Genomic DNA, 17,392 nt, shown 5'->3' on the forward strand with positions numbered 1-17,392 from the left:
CCAGAGAAAATTAATGTTAACACTGTGTCATATATGCCCTGTATTCTTGCATCTGTGTGTATAGTTTACAGATTAGAGTTATATCATTCAATTTTATATACTATTTTTTCTATGTACATATTGTGTGCATTTCCCCTTATCATTAAATAGTCCTCATCAACATGACTTTAAAGGGATTATACAGTAGCCTATCTAGCTACTGTTCTGTAACTGTTTTCTTCCTGCTGACATCTAAATTGACTCCTTTTCACTATAGTGGATAGTAACTTAACATCTGATTATTTTTGTAAAATAGATCCCTAAAAGTTCAATTATTGGGTCATAAGGTATTCACAATTTTAAAGTTCTTGCCACTAATACAATGGGATTAAGTTCACCACTAATGCTGAGCTATTTCTCAGAAAGGTTATGGCAATATCCACACCCATCATGACAACATATGTAGCTGTCTCACGCCACACACACTAGCGTTCAGTATCATCATTCTTTAAATATGCTGATACGATAGTTTGAAAGATCATATTACATCTATCTTTTCCAGGGAAATATAAGGTCCTTGAGAACAAGGCCTTTGTGTTGATCAGGGCCTGGCACATAATAAGTGCTCACTAAATATTTGTTGATGGAAGGAATGAGTCAAAGAATCAGTCTGGACTAAGGATGCTGTTCTTTGTCCCCTCCAGGTCTAATGAGGAACTCTGCCTTGCAAGGCCTAGGCTGCCGTCTGGCACCTTCTTTGCCTGCAGCCTTCCCCTCCCAAACTCACCAAAGCTGCTAAGGCCACTCAGCCAAAAAAGACAAACCAATCTGATTCTCTCACACTGTGAGCTAAGAGATATGGAAATGGAATGAGTTGGTATGAGGACTATCCTCATGGTAGGTACAGAGTAAATGGCACAGATTGCTGCAGCTGAGACGCCTGCAGTCACTCTGACTCCTGCACTGCTTGGGGCCTGGCTGGGCAGCGTTTCCTTGGATTCTCTGAAGCTGACTCCTTAAGAGCAACACCCTCCCCCACCCCATCTCGGCTGCTGTGTGTTCAGGTTCTGTTCTTGGAACACAAGGTGCCCGCCAGAGATCCCCTCTTTGCCAACTTCACAGATAACAGCCACAGCCCCAAAGAGTGATTAATCGGATAGAACACTGACCCAGCACCAAACTGAGCAAGAGGCAATATAGCAAAGAGAATGCAAAGTATGCAGTTTGGAACTAGATTACAAATGGAAGTCTGAATATGGCAAGAGTGCTGTTTTCTTCAAAGAAATCCATCATGGTAGATCATGGCTTTGTCTACGTTTCTGATTTGCCTTTGAGATGTCGAAATTACCAACAGTATCTGCCTGACCTGCTGGCCTCTGGCGGCAGGGCTCGTGTTTAATTCTCATGTGTACCTCCAAGGCTGAACACAATGCCTGTATGAGGTAGTACTTACATGTATGCCAAATAAAACTAAAAGTGGGAGAACACTAAGACTTCTATAGGCCTAGATTTTAAAAAACCCACAAGTGTTGTCATATGCCTTTTTTCCTTCCAAGATGGTAGAGGCTTTCTTAACTGAGCTCTACTTAAATCAAGCCCAACTTACCCAATCCCATACTCTCCATTCCTTTGCTAAAGCATACACCAGTGCCCTCAGCATGCAAAAGCTCAGTTAGTTGGCTACTCTAGTTTACCAGCCTATGCTGTTCTAACCAGTTAGCCTGTATATTTACCAAGAGGTCACTTGTTTTTGTTCCCAAACCTGTTTATGTCAGTTGTACTCATTACTGTATTTACGTAATTTAATTACATATTATGCAAATTAATGAAATATCTGTGTATAAGGAAAGAGCTGTTGTTTCCATAAGTTGAGTGTTCTGGAAAGACTTGATGAAGATGAGTACGATAAAAGAACTGCTGTCAAATTAGGGGTAGACCAGACAACTATAAAAGACTAGGGGTGTTTGTGTAAGGGGAACGTACAGGTCTAGAGAGATTTATGGTACTTACTCTGCAAGCATCTAAGCTTTTACTTATGAAGAAATCAACTCTGGAAATTATAGAGCTGCAGACCCCAACCCCTGGGCTATGGCCCAGTACCGGTCTGTGGCCTTTTAGGAAAACAGCCACGCATCACTGCCTGCCTCCCTCACTCCCACCCCTTGCCCGCCCTCACTCCCATCTGTGGGAAAATTGTCTTCCATGAAACCAGTTGCTGATGCCAAAAATGTTGGGGACCATTGTTATGGAAGATGCAATATGGACATAATTTATGCAAGTAAAATGATGCAGAATGCCAACATATGAATCTATTAAAAACTAAAAACAAGAGTACCATGAAATAGTACCTGTCCTTCCCCCATGCAATGCACTCTGAAATGTTCTATTCTAAGCTATTCAATCTCATTTTTAAAAAACGTTGGTTGTGACCTACTAAAGTCATTTTGAAACGCAGAGATTGATAAGACACGAACTCAATCCCACTCTTTCATCTTATTGATGGGGGAACCGAGGTTCAGGAAGACTGAGTCAATGTGTCAGAATTACAATTCTTGATTCCATATCCTGTGTTCTGTCTACTAACCCTGAGCAGCCTTTGCTCGAAAAGCAACTGACCTAGTACAATTTCCTTTGCAGAAAGCAGAAGGTAAAATGAGCAAGTGGATGACAAGCATAAATCTTAGTGAGGAAAGGAAGAATCTCTCATTCTTTCTTAACGCTCTTGTAAGCGTTTGCGAAAGCAAGCACACGCAGGTGTATGCGGTTTTATCCCCAAACTAAGGCACACCAAGTCTCTCCTGTTATAGACACATATTTGGAGCAGGCGAAACATGTACCTGGGTAGAACACGTGAGCCTTCTAATTTTAGAATGACTTCAGCTCCGCGTGGGAAAACTCTAGACAATGGAATGGGGAAGCAGTTTGCAGTTCTGAAAAGCTTTTGTTAGGTGACAGGAGCAAAAACCAGATCCTGTGCTTGCTGGGTGACCCACGTTCTACCTGTTTTCCAAACAAGTAAAGGCTTCAAAGGCTTTTCATGATAATCTGATCTGCCCTCCCTTTGTGCACCCCCAGCCCAATCTTGCCACCTCAAGATATTTAAGCTCAGGGTCCCCACCCAGATCTGACCACCATCTCCCCAAATCAGATGATAATGGTGACATTCCCCGTGAATAACCCCACTGTAAAATTTCCATGTTCTTTCATCATCACCTCTGAAAAGTCTCCCAGACACTAAATTAAGCAAGCCTTCAAACACGCCCTGATTCCAGGTGGGTGCCATTACACACAGCTAGAAAAAGGAGCAGAAGTTCAGAGGTTTAAAGACGCCCTGGGTCCCCAGATCGTGCAAGGCAGATAGCAGAAGGAAGCCTGAGGCCTGGCTCCCAGGTGCCTGAGCAAGGCCCTCACCACACCCGCTCAGTCATTAGAGTGAGTCCCATGAAAATATGAGAACCAGATGGGCAGCCTGGGAACCGTGAGACATTTCTGAGGGTTAAGCAAGCAGCCACCCAACAACTTCTCAACCAGGGTGCATTCTGTCCCTTTTAAGGGGCATTAAAAAGTGCCTTTTGAAGATAGGTCATAACGCCTCCCTTGGGAGGGTGTGACATGTTCTGAGCTGTAGGCGCCGCCTCCCTTACCCTGCCTCCAGCTAATATTTCTCTGTGTGCTTTACAAATCGACAACCAACCGGATAAAAATGCTGTCTCAAGCCCCAGACTATTGAATTTACTCTCATAGCAATTATTTTCTAAATCATGCACTAACAGTCGGCTGAGGTTGCCAACATCATCCCGATACCCTCTCGTTGTGGGTTCCCATGTTGTCTTCTCACCTGTGTGGTGGGCTCCCTGAGGGCAAGGCAGAGAAGGCCTACTTCTTTGTATAGCTCTAGCAACCAGAATGTTCAAACCTGAATGTGAAATAGCAGCTAGAATCAAATATGTGGCAGTCACACCACCACTCCCCTACCCTGGGCCTGCAACGGGCATCTCAAATTGACCACTGCGGTACTTCCCAAAAGCCTGAAGGTAGCCTGATGTCCTTCCCAGCACAGCTCTCCAAGTTATCGCTACCAATCTATCAGAGTGGCCACATGAAAACTCTTATAGGCCCAACAGATGAAGAAACTAATCCAAACAGGAACCAGATGAGCAACTTGCATAGGGATTTGAAAAAACTGAGGCCAAGTGGGTCCAATGTCCAGGATTCCAGACCCTCCACTGTCCCACCCAAAGTAGATGTCTGAGAAGCATTTACTGATGACAACATCGGTTTTCTATGACTCTAGCATCATCTACCCTCCATATTTGGGGATCTAAGAGAAAGGAAGAAAGGAAGAACCACCAACAAGGCAGGCCAAGGCCAATTGTCAAGCAATAAGAACATGGAATTTTTTTTTCAAAATGCACAAGAAAGCCACATGGGATTGGCCCCATGGTCTTTCAAGACCACGTGCCTGCCCTGATTGGTACACAGAATTTGCAATTTTCTCTCCAAGATGTCAGGGCTTCACCTGTGTCTTCCTAGCACACCTTGCTCCAGTGTTGTCATTTAGGAATGTATCAAAACTTCTCTTATAGCCATCTTTATTTCTCATTCTGGTAAACTCTTAGAATGAAAAGGCCTGCATATTTATGTCATGGTAAAGCCCTTATAGCTTTTTGCCTACAATTACCCATGTCTATACACAGACGATGTAGACAGTTTCCTACCATTTATGTGGTTCTGGATGGTTTGGTGCTGGGATTTAGTAAACGAGCCCAGCAACATGCAGAGGTTAAGGAGTTAGGGGCACTCCGATGTGAGAGTCACCTGCACCTAAATGAATACATTTTATGAAAAGTGTTCACCTGAAAAGAAATAAGTAGAAAGTAATATATGAAAACACTAAACCGCAAATTAAAATGAAGTGCCACAAAATCAAGTACAGCATCATCTGTACTGTCAATATTTGAGGATCTAACAAAAACGAATTGTTGCCTTTGTTGGTGTGGTAATGGAGTTGTGGTTATGTTTTTAAAAGCTGTTATCTGTTAGATATATGTATTGGAGTGTTACAAATGAAATGTGCTTTGCTTTAAAATATCTCGGCAAAGGGAAAAATAAAAAGGGTGGGGGAAATAGATGAAAGGAAAATGACAGCGTGATGTCGGTTGTCAAAGCTGGGTGATGGGTATTCAGGGATTGGTTTTGCTATTACTTCTCTCCTAGAAATGGAGATTTCTATTAATATAATACAATGTTAGCAGATAGTTTTGCTTATTAAATTAGCCACGAGTTAGACACACATGCACCTTCACTTTAACGCCAGGCAGGGGGCGTGGCTGGTGGGGTTGGACCCCAGTCTGAGCTGCGCCCACTGCAGGATTTCAGCCCTGTCTGGTGGGGTGGGAAGGCCTGAGCAGTCTTCCAGGAGATAGTAAGGTCACCCTAAAGGAAGAGAAAGTTAAGCAAACAAGCCCGATTCAGTCACAAAGCCCTGGCCTTTGGAGGGATGACTACAATGCGGTCGTCACCATTTAGACTTGTCTCTTAACCCAGCCCTCTCTGGGTTCATGTCTGGGTCTCATGGGGCAGGGCAGAGAGTTAGTAAAAATGGAAAGAGCTATGTCTAAGACACCAGGTCACAAGTTTTGTAGCTAAGTGACCCATCAGACAGAGAGCAACACAGAGGCCGGGGGAGGGGGGCAGCCCACCTCCCTTCTCCGCAGACTGGCAGCCGACTCTGCGGCTCAAGCTCTCTGGACATTAGAGGCGGTGGCACTGCCTCTGCTCCCATGCAGAGGCCCATGTTGGGCCACAGAGTGGCACTCAGCCAGGTGCAGGGCAATGTGCAACACGGCAGGGGCTCAGCTGCGGTTTTCTGACCACACGTCGTGAGGGAAAGTAAACCTCAGCCACTTCTCCGTGTCAGTCTCATATGAGGAAGTCCAGAAAGGAAAGACGGAACAGAGGTTGGTCACTACTGCAGCAAGGACAGCTGTTTTCTGGACAAATGTATCAGCTCTGCCCAGGAGGGCCTGGGAAACCCCAAAGGGCCTAGGCAGGAGCCACGCCAGGTCTCTAAGGAAAGAGGCTCAGGTACAACATCCCTTACTGAGGCTTTTCTTGTTCATACAAATGGATGGAGACTTGGAGGAGGGATTGGAATGACTAGGAGTACCCTCTACCCTGTGGGTGGCAGCATCAGCATCTGCCATCATTGCTACTTGTCACCTAAAAGAGACTCAGTAGAGAACCTGGCTCTTGGCCTACCAGGTCCTACAGTGAGGACTAGGAGGGACTGGAGGGAGGCCTCTGCCAGAGAGATGGGGACCCAGCGATAGAGACCTGGGCACAGGCCTCCACCTCACCCATCTGGCCTAATGTCAGGGTCTTTATGGCCCAGTTCCACTGAGTTTGTCCCAGAAGGGAACAGGAAGGGCAGAGAAAACATGGAAGCATCTCGATTCATGGAGACACCTGGAGATAATAGTGACAAGTATCAGAACAAGTGGTAACCACCAACTGGCCCAGGGTCCAGGTTCTCTCAAATGACATCCAGTGTGCAAGTGCTGCTGGAGTATCAGGACGTTCCAGTGTTTGGGAAGGTCACCAGAGGTCTATCTGTAGGAGGGTCCGAAGATGCACCTGGGGGTGAGTACATCCTAGGGAAGGGGGTTGGGCAATTCTGAAAACCGCATGGTGAAGTCACTCAGCTATCCTCCCCTTCCCCCATACATCCATATCCCAGCCCTTTGTGGTGTGGGAGGTAATTCAATGCCAGCTTCACTATTCCCTTGTTAGCATAGAGTATGTTTCCCTGACTTCTGCTCCCAACTGTTACTGTTTCATGGAATTGCTTCCAAGAACTACTCCATGGAAACCCTGGACTCCAGAAGCACCGCTTAGGGGTGGACACACTCACACCCTTCCACCTCCAGCCCCAAGAAAGCATGACACAGAGTCATGGACCACCAAGTGGCTTGGGTATCTTAAGGGTCCGAGTGCATCAAGGACAACAGTACCGGGGGGGTGGGACTCTGGGCTGCAGAAGCAGTGGTACCCAGTGGGTTTGGAGGGAAACGTCTGGAAGAGAATAGCAAAGCACCAGGGACGCTGTGGGGTTGGTTAGAGAATTTACGAACATATTAAAAACCCACCCCATCCCAGTAGAACCTCCCTGAAATTGCTTGGGAGACACACCAGGAGGCTGCTGCAGTAACAGACGGGAGCAGAAGTCAGGGGCACATCTCTGTGCTAACGAGGGAGGAGTGAAACTGGCATGCTCACGCGCCGCTGATAAAAACCAGCCCAATTCACCTGGAAAAGCTATTTGCAATTTGTCCCAAGGGTCAAAAATGTATTTATTCCTGCTCCTGGAGATATATTCTGAAGAAAAAATTCAAAAGAAGGAAGAAGTTTCCAGGCATGAAGATGCATTAATAGCACCATAATGTAAACCTGAGATACCATAAATATCCAGTGGGGAACGTTTCATTAAATCACATGTATCCATTTTAATAGGATGTTGTGACATTTCAAAAGAATAGATTTCAATACTTTCCAGCAACACGGAAAAATGCACAACTCCAACATTTGAGTTTAAAAAGCAACAATCAAAATAGTTTCCTCACCAGGACTAATCATATAAAATATTAACACACACCAACAAAGGCTAAAAGCAACACGCCAATGAACGGGGCTGCTTCCCGCAGCGCAATGATCGTGGGCAGTTTGCCTCCTACACTTCCAAGCTCTCCAATATGTTGGACTTAGGATCTTTAAAATGAAAAAAAATAAAAAGGAACTATTATTACAAGTATCAAAACATAAACCAGAAAATAACTAAACAAAGATCACCAGGCAGAGGCTGACAAAGGGATTTAGGAACTGGGGTTGTTCTTTAGATGAACTATATCATGTGAGCTGGGAAAGTATGGCTAGTTCTGAGCTGTCGGGTCCTGCACACTTGCCCATGTGAATTGTCTGAACAGCTGAAGAGAGAGACACAGGGAAGAGGGTGGACCCTGAGGGAGCAGGGACAGCCCCTCTGGGGACTGCAGTGAAGACCTGTCCCTCGGCCCATGAGGAGGGGCGGAAGGGGCTGAGACATAGGTGTGGGCTCCGTGTCAGGAGGCCATGGTGGGAGTTCGTCAGGTGACAGCTCGGGCTGCACACACTGGCAGGCCTGCTCCCTTCACACGCCACACGCCCGGGCAGCTGCACTCACCGCTCTGGGAGGACGTGCTGTTCTCCAGGGCTTGGCACATGGCCAACACGATACCTGTGGGGTGGAGAAGAAAGAAAAGGTAAGAGTCTGCTCAGCAATGGATGATGTCCTCAGAGCCTTCCAGGGCAGGCCCTTTGAAAGGCAAAGGCTTGGTAGTTTCACAAAGTGGCCAACAGACAGGCCCGGCTATATCGCTTGTAGGGCTCAGGGCAGAATGAAAACCTAGGACCCCGTGTTCAAAAAGCAGGAAAAACATTCCCATTAAAGGTACTAAAATATAAAACTTCTTCCTTCCTTCCACAGTGGCTCTCTCCATCTGTCATGGTGGGCTTTTTGGTTTTGTTTTTTAACACCTTATAAATATATTCTTTATCATGAGAAAATATACATAACCAATTTACCATTTTTGAGTGTACATTTTCAGTGACGTTAAGTATATTCACATTGTTGTGCACGTCATCATGTTTTTTTTATTTACTATAAAAGTCACTGCACTCCTTTGGGCATGAGGATACTTGCAGGCTGAGTGCAGCCCCTTCTAGGTGCATGGGGACCCCAGTGACAGAGTGTGCAAGTGAGCCGGGGACCCACTGCCTCTGGGGTTTTCTCTCAAGTGAGCAGCTGGACCAACAGGCTGTGGCCTGGTTGGGGTGGGGAAGTCTAAGTCAGGTACCTCTTCTTCCCAGGACTGGCTGCCCCCACCCAAGTTGGGTGATCCCTAAAGGTATCGCATCCTCATGCCAGGACGCGCAGGGTACTTGGACCAGCTGCCCACTGAACATGCAGGGAGCTGCCAGATCAGCATGGGGACAGTTGCCACATGCCCTGTCCCCAGATGCTATGGGGGGCATGCACCTAACCCCAGCCTTTCTTGTGTAGCCCCACCAGGGGCAGAGTGTGGCAGGGGCAAGAACCCACTCAGGGGAGGCAGGAGCCAAGATCATGGGAACCACGGCTCCAGCCCCCAGTGTACAATCCACTGTCCCACCGGTTTCACTTACAAGACACAGACTCACAGATAAAACTATAAGAATTCCAAGACTGCAACTGTAGAGTGTTAAACCCTAAGCTTAGGGTCCTTGTGAGCGTGGAGCTTTGTGTGACCACACAGGTCGCATGCCCATGAAGCTGTCCCTGCCAACAGATGACCATATGTGCCCTCACATTACAGTACAGAAGGTTTCTGGAAACGGGGCAGCAAACTTCCACTGAAAAAGGAACCTCTTATGGGTTATGAAATCAGCATGAACTAAACTAGAATGACTTCCCAAAACTGAAACACAAAAGGATGCCACAGTGTGCAAAGGGGCGGGGCCTCCAAGAGGTCAGCCTAGACGGCAGGTGAATCAAGTCAGCACAGAAAACAAAGTTCTACCTGTTACAGCTGCGGTCCCCAACCCCCAGGCCAAGGACTGTACCGGTCTGTGGCCTGTTAGGAACCGGGCCACACAGCAGGAGGTGAGCAGTGGGCAAGCAAGCAAAGCTTCACCTGTATTTACAGCTGCTCCCCATTGATCGCATCACTGCCTGGGCTCCACCTCCTGTCAGATCAGCGGCAGCATTAGTTGCAGGAAAACAAGCTCAGGGCTCCCACTGATTCTGCATTATGGTGAGTTGTATAATTATTTCATTATATATTACAATGTAATAATAATAGAAATAAAGTGCACAATAAATGGAATGTGCCTGAATCATCCTGAAACCATGCCTCCCATCCCTCCTACAGCCACTGGTATGTGGAAAAATTGTCTTCCATGGAACCAGTCTCTGGTGCCAAGAAGGTTGGGGACCGCTGGGTTATAGGGAAGATGCAATCCCCTACTCTGCAGACTGTGGAAGCTCCTTGCCCCTACATCTTAGGGTGTAGACATAGAAGTCCCGACTCTCAAAGGAAAATCACACTTGGCACAGATAAAGCAATCAGGCTCACAACTTTCCTCTTGGCCTTTGAAATGAGAAACATCATGAGAACTTTGGACTGCTTTCCCTGGAAGTCTGGCACGGATATCCCCATGACTTTCAGAGTCCTGAACCAGATATTTGGTTCAGATGTTTGGTTCTAGAGTTGGAAGTTGGGAATGGGGGAATGGGGAGAGAAAAATCACTAAAATCAGACACCTCTTCCCTGAGCAATTCTTTCTTGCTGCACAATAGATGCTAATTTTGAGGCTCTGAGGTTTCCTCCAGACACATTTAAAAGGGTAACACTACAATCCACATACCGGGTGTGGAAGTGAGGCATTCCCACTCAAGCCAGGAAAAGCCTTAGTGGCTGCACGCTCAAAGCAGGGGAACGGTCACATTCTGACTTTGCTGGCACCACCACAAACCACTCTGGGCTAAGGTCAGCCAGTGACCCATAATAATGTCAAAGGACGACACTGGGGATGCTTTGCATACCTCTCAAAGGGAAGCGTGACCGGCTGTCACGATCTGTCCCTTAACTAATGAATTATGTTCACATCTAGTTCCCTGCCCCACATCCTGTCAGTCAGGGTGAACAGTCAGCACAGTTCCCGGGCTCCACGTCGACCTCTGCTTCAGCAAAACCAAGACAAGAAAGCTATTGCCATACAACTGCCTCGAAGACAGCACAGACAAATACCCGCTCTCCAGGACAACGAGGGTGTGTGATGGGAGCCTGCTCCCCCAGCCCTGGGGCAAGTGACTTCCCCCACTCTGCTCCTCACCTGTGAGCCAGCAGCTGCCAAATTGACAAAGATGTTTTGGAAATGAATTAAAGTTTGCAAAACCACCATGTTCCACAGATGAAAGCTGCTGGGTTTTTATGCATAATTTGAGCCACACGAGAAGAATAGTTCCTTTCTGCACCTTCACATTCCCATGGAAAACAACTGCTGGCTGCAGTCCTGCTTCACACATGACTTACGTGGGGGCCCTGCAATGAGAGGCGAGGCCTCTGCTTCCATGTAGTTACCCGGTGGGCTCCCCAAGAGGGCCCTGGGCCAGGACAACAGGGGTCAGGCCCCTCGCTCCTCAGGTGGGTGTGCAGCTCTTATTGGGCATGCACTGGTTCCGGGTCGGCACTAGGGTTTGCATGTGTTATCTTACTTAATTCTCACCGTAACCCATGACACAGGCACTTCCCAGCCTCCCTGCCTTCCTGCCCAGCTGGTGGAAATACCCAAAAGAAATCTGCCCAAGTTCCTGCAGCAATTCAAGTTCAAACTCAAGTCTGTCCAGCCCCCATGCCCAAGAGAGTGCTTAATTACCATCTCACAGGACAGCCCTTCTGACCATGCAACACTGACAGGAGTGTGTTCGGTTACAAATGAGTCCCCAGATGAGTCCACACAGCACATGAGCAGGCCCCGCAGTTGGGGTGTGACCCTGTCTTCCAGAGGCCATATCCGCTGCCTCTTGGGATGTTCCCACTGCCTCCGATTTCCTCCCCGAGAGCAAGGTCTGCTGAGGGGCAAAGGTGGAGTGTCCAGGCTCGCTGGCTGCCCCATAGGCATAAGACCAGGGACCGGCCCTCTGGCCACACGACTGTGCATGGACAGCTGGGCTCTGGGAAGGCCTTCCGGAAATGCGTGGCCTGGGCTGGCTCCAAGGCTCATCAGAAACAAAGGAAAGGTGGGGAGAGGACAGCCACAGGGACCCCCCTGGCATGCAGTGGCTCAGGGAGACAAGGTGGACAGGTGTGGTGGCCTGCAGCCACAAGCTCCATAGCCTGAGTTTCAAAGCTGGCCCTCGCCTGCCACGGGCCCTGGGGTGGGGAGGCAGGAACCCCTTCCTCACAGGCTGCTCCTGGTGCATCCCATGTCTGTTTAAATAGCTCCAAAGAGGGGAATCCCAAGGGTGGACTTCAAAAAGAAAAATGAAAAGAAGAGGGAGGCATCTAGGGGAAAACCACACACAACGGAAGAAAACCCTTCTGGTTCCCCCAGTCCCCAAATACAGTGGGAACCCAGAGCTGCCCTGAAGGGAGGACTAGGGCTGCCATGTGTCTAATTCAGCTGTTTGGGACTCAGATAAATTTCCCAACAAAAGCAATGTATAAAGAGAGGCTAGCCTATTTATCTCGTGAGCCCCTGAAACCCATCCACTGAGCTGCTGGTGGGAAGTGCTGTTGAGAGAGGCTGGGCACCCATCCCCCCAGGCCCCCGAGGAGGGCACCCCCACTCCAGCCCCTCGCTCATGCATGGGACTAGCCGTTCTGGATGGAGACCAGGCTGAGCCTTCAGTGTGGGACACTCTCAGCCCTCAACCACCCGTAAGCCTGGTGACCACCTCCTTCTGTGGACACTCAGCTGTGGTGCCTGGACCTGGGGCGAGCATCTTGGGGCCCCTGGCCAGCCCAGCTGAGTGGCCACGTCCCATTCCGGCCTCTGCTGCAGCCAGTATTTTCTTGCAGGCTCCTAACTAGTCCCCGGTGTGGACCAGGTGCTCCCTCCACTATATTAAGAGCTCTGCTTCTCCTCTGTTTGGGGCACCCCTACCAGGCTTCCTGAGTGAAGGGGTGAAGAGTGAGGTTTTGTTGTCAGGAGACGTGGAAAGGATGGAGAGAGGTTGCAGCAGGTCCTTTCGGCTGAAGGATGCTTTGGATTCAGAGGAGGTGGCAAGAAAGGGCCTTTGTGTGAAGAACAAATTCAGGGCGGGAGGGATGGGAGTTGTGCTAGAGAGCAGGGCAGAAGGGAGTGTGAGTGCTCGGGGTGCAGCCAGGTTTCCTCCTTCCTCCCCTACCATGCATAGAGCTGGGGGTCATGAGGACAGAGCCAGGAGCTCAGGAAGTAGTGGGCGGTACCTGCGGGTGGGAACACTGCAGCTGAGCTCCAGGTTTGCGGGGACACTCATGAGGGCACAAAAATTTAGGTAAATGGGTCACACAGAATGCAGGGCTGGCCAGCACAGGCCGTGGCATCTTCCTTTAGGAATCACATCCCAACGTTTAAATTTTATCTGCAAACATAGCAGAATTTTAACTGTATAGCAAAAACTGCCAAATTATACAATTTTATCAATATTTTTAAATCCAGGAGGTCGACAGTCAGGTGAAGGTGCTGGCTTCAAGGGCAAGAAGTGATTGAGGAGGAGGAAAAGGGAGAGAAGGCCCATGAGGGAAGTTGGTAGGACTGGGGCCCCATGAGCTCCCCTTGGCACTGCCCACACCCTGCTTAGGATATCAGGGCCCAAGGCGGCCATGTGACTTCCCCGTGGGAGGACGGCCCGGCCCTCAGAGAGGCCAAGTCGCTCTCCCAGGAAGAGGTGACAGTTCACATTTGCCCTTGCTCACAGCGATGCCAGTGCACTGGCTCCAGATGGGCACTTCTCTCGTCGGGCAAAGCTGCAGAGGAGTGTGTGGAGGCATTGGCGAGGCGGGACTGGGAAAACTCTGGGAATGGCAAGGAGTGGGGTTTAGAAACAAGGGACTTAGGATCGGATCCCTTGGGCAGATGGGCCTATAGGAGCAGCCTTAACACGGGCTCGCCAATATATTCCAAGATCGCAACCCAGGAGGGAATGCATTTGGGTCCGTGAGCTTGGGCCCCCGGCTGCCCTTCCCAATGACTCCTGGAGTGGCCGCAAGCAGCGAATTCCAACTTGATGAGTCTAAGGCAATACCTCATGATGATGACATCACAGAAAATAAGCCAGCATTACCTGAAAGCCCACGGGAACTTTCCACATCCATCTGGAAGTGGTAAAAAACAAAGCATTGAGAATGAACCTTCAGGATCAGGGAGGCAGGAGCGACGAGCAGACTGGCACCGGCACCACCATTCTCGACCATTTTCTACATGTGACTCGGAGTCTGCCATGGCAGAACAGAAAGGAGCTTTGCCAGCAGGCCTGGGTTCAAATCCCGACCCTGCCACTCCCCAACTGAGACCTTGGCTCCATCATCTAATCTTGCTGAGCCTCAGTGTCCTCATCTGTAAAGTAAGGATAACACCTCTTCACAGGACTAGTGCAAGGATTAAATGAAATGACACAAAATAAAGGACACAAAGTCCTTAGACCACTGTAAGCACCCACTAAACATGGCAGTTGATGGTGCTTCTTCCTGGCTTTTCTCCTTGGCTTGTTTCATCCTAACTTCTGGGATGTTCAGGGCAAGAAGGAGGTGGTCACGATCCCCATCCCTGCCCTCCCTCCAGAACTCACCGAGAGGACCTCAACAAAAGGGCTTTACTTAAGGCCCCAGGGTTGCTACAGGCCACTGATATTCTATGGACTGATCTTGAAATATTATACCTTTTGAGGGTTTAAAGAATTGCTTATATTAATTAATCAAATATTTATTGAGCACCTACCTACCGTGAGTAAATTAAAAGAAAAAAAGGAAATCTGAGACCTGTGACTTATCCTTAAAATGTCCAAGCCACACGGGACAGCAACAATATCCACACTACCAGAGAATGGGGGAATCTTCCATACCATGGCAAAGGCAGACAAGCGTGGGCTGCTGATGTCAGCGCTACAGACCACCAAAGGCACTGGACTGATTCTGCATTACCATGGATCTTTTCCCTGCCTCGGTGCCCCAAACATCACCTCCAACTTCCCCACTCTCCCGTCCTCCAAGTCACATGTTCAAAACTAAACTCACCTCCTCCAGCCTCTTCCTCAGTCCTGGGCAGGGCTAAAGACCCAGCAGCCACTGTCAGCCCCTCCCTCTCCTCTGTCACATCCAAGCCAAGCCCTCCTACACACCCAGCCTCCGCACAGTCCATCTTATCCATCCCCCTGCATCTCTGCTGCCAGGGCCCCAATTCAGGCCTCATCATCCCTCCCTGGGCTATCACAATAGTTGCTAAACTGGTTTTTCTTGCCAACAGCCTTTTTTCTCCCCAACCTTTGCTCCTGTTGCCAGAGTGAGCTTGCTGGACCAAATCACTCCTTTCCTCTAAACTCTCCTTGGGCTCCACACTGCAGAGACCCGTGCAGAGACAGAACCCAGTCCAAAGTCCTGAGCAGAGATTTGAAGTGCATAACCTGGCCCTAGACCCAATTGCTTCCTAAACTCCTCCAATGCCCTCCACCAATGCACTCTGACCCCAGCTGCCTGGCACTGGCCCCTTTTCCTGCAAAGGGCTCCCCATCCCCAAGCTTGGCACCTTGGGCTCACGCCACTCAGATCCTGACCCAAGAGTCCTTTCAGCTGCTGACCTTTGTTTAGCTGCCTGAGCCTCAGTTTCCTTTGCTGTGAAAGGAGATAAACATGTGTGTCTCCTGCGCAGAGGATCTGTAGAGAGTAAACGAGGGGACACACAAGGGGACCGTGCAGCATGCTGAGTGAGGCATAGTGAACATGCAATAAATAGTAGCTGCTATTGACAGTTTTCATTAATGTTATGCTGAAATCTCAAGTTGGCATGCTGCATCCTCTAGCCATAGGAATCAAATCTGCCCCCAAAGCCTTGCTCAAATGTCAGAAATAATCATTTCTTCCTTAGGGCAGTCTTTATTTTATTCCGCCTTGTAGTTTGCATGTTTTCAGGTCTTATCTGTCTCCCCCTTCCAGTTTGGTCAGGAACTGTGGCTTGTTCATCTCCATCCTCACAGCTGGCATAATGCTGTCGCACCTACTTAGGTTTTTAATACATGTGCATTGAACTGAATTTCTCTAAGAGGTCACAAGCTTAAAAACAGAGTTGGAGGAAAGTGAGTACTGATAGTATGCAGATGGGAAATGGGAAAACCAGTTGATCCTCAGGAATTCCTTTCTCACTCCTATTCTAAATTTCTGTGGCTACAGCTCTAGGTCTTGTTTTTTCAGTTTTTTGTGTTTTTTTTGGGGGGGGGGTTTCCCCTGATAGACAGTCTTGCTCTGTTGCCCGGGCTACAGTGCAGTGGTGTCATCATAGCTCACTGCAACCTTAAACTCCTGGGCTCAAGTGATCCTCCTGCCTCAGCCTCCCAAGTAGCTGTGACTACAGGTGTGTACCACGAAGCCAGGCTAATTTTTTCTATTTTTAGTAGAAATGGGGTCTCACTCTTGGTCAGACTGGTCTGAAACTCCTGACCTAAAGTGATCCTCCTGCCTTGGCTTCCCAGAGTGCTAGGATTACAGGCTTGAGCTACCTCACCTGGCCTAGGTCTTGGTTCTTATTCTGATTTAAGTGGAGATGGACAGCGCTTAAATCTGGACATTCATTCATTCAATAAGTACATACTGAACACCTAATGTACCATACAGCAGACATTGTTCTAGGTGCTGGATAGCCAGTGAGGAACTAAAAGTTCCTTCTCTCATAGCATCTACAGCGTACTCTCCCTATGAGAAATAATCCTAAGTCTTAAAAACCATTACTTTGAACTCTAATATAAACAGCTGCATTATCATTCAGTTGGGTGGCAAGTTAAAAATGTATCTTCTATTTAAATGATATTAAACAGTCTCTCTAGGACACAGAACCATCCATGAAGGAACGAAGGATGTGTCAACTTTATCTGAAGCCTGGAGTTACGTATGATGCACTGGCTGCCAAGTTGATCCTGAGTTGTTTGGTCACCCAATCAGATGACCCATGAAATGTTTTATTTTCCCACCCTTAACTCATTTTGTAGGCTTTTCCTGAAACTTTTATGAGAAAACAAAGACCTGCATGCAGTGACCCCCAAGAGGCCTGACCATATCATGAGGAGGATAGGAGAGAGTGAAAAGGGGTGCAGAGCTCGTTAGATGGCTTCGCAGCGGGAGGTTACCCAGCCTGATGGGCACTTCCTGAGCACTGTGTGTCCAAGGGCTCCTCAAGCAAAGGCAGGACTTGCCACCAGGAGTTTACAGTCTAGATGATGGGAATAAACATGCTCAGTGGTGTTGTAGTCTCTGCAATGCTCCTGATTCAAGCCCTTTCTTCCATCCAAATGTGTCTGTCTGGTCCAGGTCTCCTAGATATGCTAACATCTTCTCTCCTACATAGAAAATTCACCTCACTGCCTGACCTCATTTTTACCCAGCCTTCCAATCCCCAAGTCCTCTGCAATGCTTCTTGACTGTTCCAGCAGGCAGGCTCTCTCTCTGCACCTCCTGAGGCTTGTGAGTGCTGGGCTGGGGGCAGAGCCCACCCAGGTCCTGCCCATAGACCCGTCTCCCTGTCTCTCTCCCTCTCAGCCTAGACGTCCTTCCCATCATCTCTGACTCAGGAGAACTGATTACTATCTTTCTTTTTCTACTTCAAGGGACAAATGAGAATATCCACAAAATACTTGGAGCTTTTTAGAGGC

The 17,392-nt window shown here is 48.4% G+C and overlaps 1 protein-coding gene across 1 annotated transcript in view; it reads right to left on the reverse strand.

Annotated features, from left to right (window-relative positions):
* The window catches only part of TGFA (transforming growth factor alpha), a 102,713-nt gene that overhangs the window by 58,287 nt on the left and 27,034 nt on the right, over window positions 1-17,392 (reverse strand). Inside the window, exon 3 of the mRNA XM_012750167.3 lies at window positions 8,198-8,251. Within this exon, the coding sequence (XP_012605621.2) occupies window positions 8,198-8,251 (54 nt within the window). The remainder of the gene's footprint in view (window positions 1-8,197; window positions 8,252-17,392) is intronic.

This window comes from Microcebus murinus, chromosome 3, assembly GCF_040939455.1.
Source record: "Microcebus murinus isolate Inina chromosome 3, M.murinus_Inina_mat1.0, whole genome shotgun sequence".
In the NCBI taxonomy this organism is placed as follows: domain Eukaryota; kingdom Metazoa; phylum Chordata; class Mammalia; order Primates; family Cheirogaleidae; genus Microcebus; species Microcebus murinus.